Source organism: Charadrius vociferus, unplaced genomic scaffold (assembly GCF_000708025.1).
Source record: "Charadrius vociferus isolate BGI_N301 unplaced genomic scaffold, ASM70802v2 scaffold636, whole genome shotgun sequence".
Taxonomy (NCBI): Eukaryota; Metazoa; Chordata; class Aves; order Charadriiformes; family Charadriidae; genus Charadrius; species Charadrius vociferus.
Window position 1 is genome coordinate 998,838 of NW_009649189.1, and position 2,222 is coordinate 1,001,059.

At 63.3% G+C, this 2,222-nt stretch overlaps 2 protein-coding genes across 2 annotated transcripts in view; both read left to right on the forward strand.

Moving 5' to 3' along the window:
- ABHD11 (abhydrolase domain containing 11) overlaps positions 1–2,222 on the forward strand; it is an 8,145-nt gene that overhangs the window by 2,316 nt on the left and 3,607 nt on the right. The gene's annotated exons all lie outside the window — the stretch shown is intronic.
- CLDN3 (claudin 3) lies at positions 1,755–2,216 on the forward strand (the record flags this gene model as incomplete). Its single annotated transcript, XM_009888866.1, has 1 exon — positions 1,755–2,216. A coding segment is annotated over exon 1 (462 nt), but the record flags the coding sequence as incomplete, so codon positions are not given.

Sequence of the window (2,222 nt, forward strand, 5' to 3'; positions counted from 1 at the left end):
GTCCCAGTGGCCCTGCCAGCAGAGGGGGTGTGAGTTTGTGTGTGTGTGTACACCTGTGCGCCTGTGCGCACCCCGGAGTGCTGGCACAGCCCTGCTCAAGGTGTGCACTGTCGGCACCCACCGTCACCTGCCGGCAGCACGGGCACCATGGGCAGCCCGAGGGGTCCCCCGGGGGCCGCGCCCCCCCAGCCCCCCCCAGCCACAAGGGTACGAGGCCCTGGGGTGCTGCTTGCGTGGGCTCCCCCCTGGCAGCACGTACGGGGTCACCTCTGGGCACCATCACAGCCACCAGTTTTGCCAGCTGGAGGGGGTTTGGGGTGCCCTTGGCGGAGTGATCAGGGTACAATGGGGTGCCAGAAGCCCACCCAGCCACACACAGTGTTTTGGGGTGCCATGAGGTGGCTGAAGTCCACCCGGATGAATACAGGGGGGTTAGGGGTGCTGTGGGGTGGCAGAGGCCCACCCAGATGGACACAGGGGGTTTTGGGATGCCACAGGGGTGACAGAAGCCCACCTGGGCAGATATAGGGTGTTTTGGGGTGCCATGGGGTGGCAGCAGTAACCCACCTGGCATGATACAGGGGGTTTAGGGGTGCCATGGGGTGGCAGAAGCCCACCGGGATGGATACAGGGTGTTTTGGGGTGCCATGGGGTGGCAGCAGTAACCCACCTGGCATGATACAGGGGGTTTAGGGGTGCCATGGGGTGGCAGAAGCCCACCGGGATGGATACAGGGTGTTTTGGGGTGCCATGGGGTGGCAGCAGTAACCCACCTGGCATGATACAGGGGGTTTAGGGGTGCCATGGGGTGGCAGAAGCCCACCGGGATGGATACAGGGTGTTTTGGGGTGCCATGGGGTGGCAGCAGTAACCCACCTGGCATGATACAGGGGGTTTAGGGGTGCCATGGGGTGGCAGAAGCCCACCGGGATGGATACAGGGTGTTTTGGGGTGCCATGGGGTGGCAGCAGTAACCCACCTGGCATGATACAGGGGGTTTAGGGGTGCCATGGGGTGGCAGAAGCCCACCGGGATGGATACAGGGTGTTTTGGGGTGCCATGGGGTGGCAGCAGTAACCCACCTGGCATGATACAGGGGGTTTAGGGGTGCCATGGGGTGGCAGAAGCCCACCGGGATGGATACAGGGTGTTTTGGGGTGCCATGGGGTGGCAGCAGTAACCCACCTGGCATGATACAGGGGGTTTAGGGGTGCCATGGGGTGGCAGAAGCCCACCGGGATGGATACAGGGTGTTTTGGGGTGCCATGGGGTGGCAGCAGTAACCCACCTGGCATGATACAGGGGGTTTAGGGGTGCCATGGGGTGGCAGAAGCCCACCGGGATGGATACAGGGTGTTTTGGGGTGCCATGGGGTGGCAGCAGTAACCCACCTGGCATGATACAGGGGGTTTAGGGGTGCCATGGGGTGGCAGAAGCCCACCGGGATGGATACAGGGTGTTTTGGGGTGCCATGGGGTGGCAGCAGTAACCCACCTGGCATGATACAGGGGGTTTAGGGGTGCCATGGGGTGGCAGAAGCCCACCGGGATGGATACAGGGTGTTTTGGGGTGCCATGGGGTGGCAGCAGTAACCCACCTGGCATGATACAGGGGGTTTAGGGGTGCCATGGGGTGGCAGAAGCCCACCGGGATGGATACAGGGTGTTTTGGGGTGCCATGGGGTGGCAGCAGTAACCCACCTGGCATGATACAGGGGGTTTAGGGGTGCCATGGGGTGGCAGAAGCCCACCGGGATGGATACAGGGTGTTTTGGGCTGTGGATGAACTGCGTGGTGCAGAGCACGGGGCAGATGCAGTGCAAGGTCTACGACTCCATGCTGGCCCTGCCGCAGGACCTGCAAGCCGCCCGCGCCCTCCTGGTGGTGGCCATCGTCTTGGCCGTCCTGGGTTTAATGGTGGCCATCGTCGGCGCCCAGTGCACCCGCTGCGTGGAGGATGAGAGCACCAAAGCCAAGATCACCATCGTCTCCGGCGTCATCTTCCTTCTCTCCGGCGTCATGACTCTCATCCCCGTCTCCTGGTCGGCCAACACCATCATCCGGGATTTCTACAACCCTTTGGTGCTGGACGCGCAGAAGCGGGAGTTGGGCACTTCGCTCTACGTGGGTTGGGCGGCCTCCGCGCTCCTGCTGCTGGGGGGGGCCCTGCTCTGCTGCTCCTGCCCCCCCAAAGACGACCGGTACCCCGCCCGCAAGGGGGGC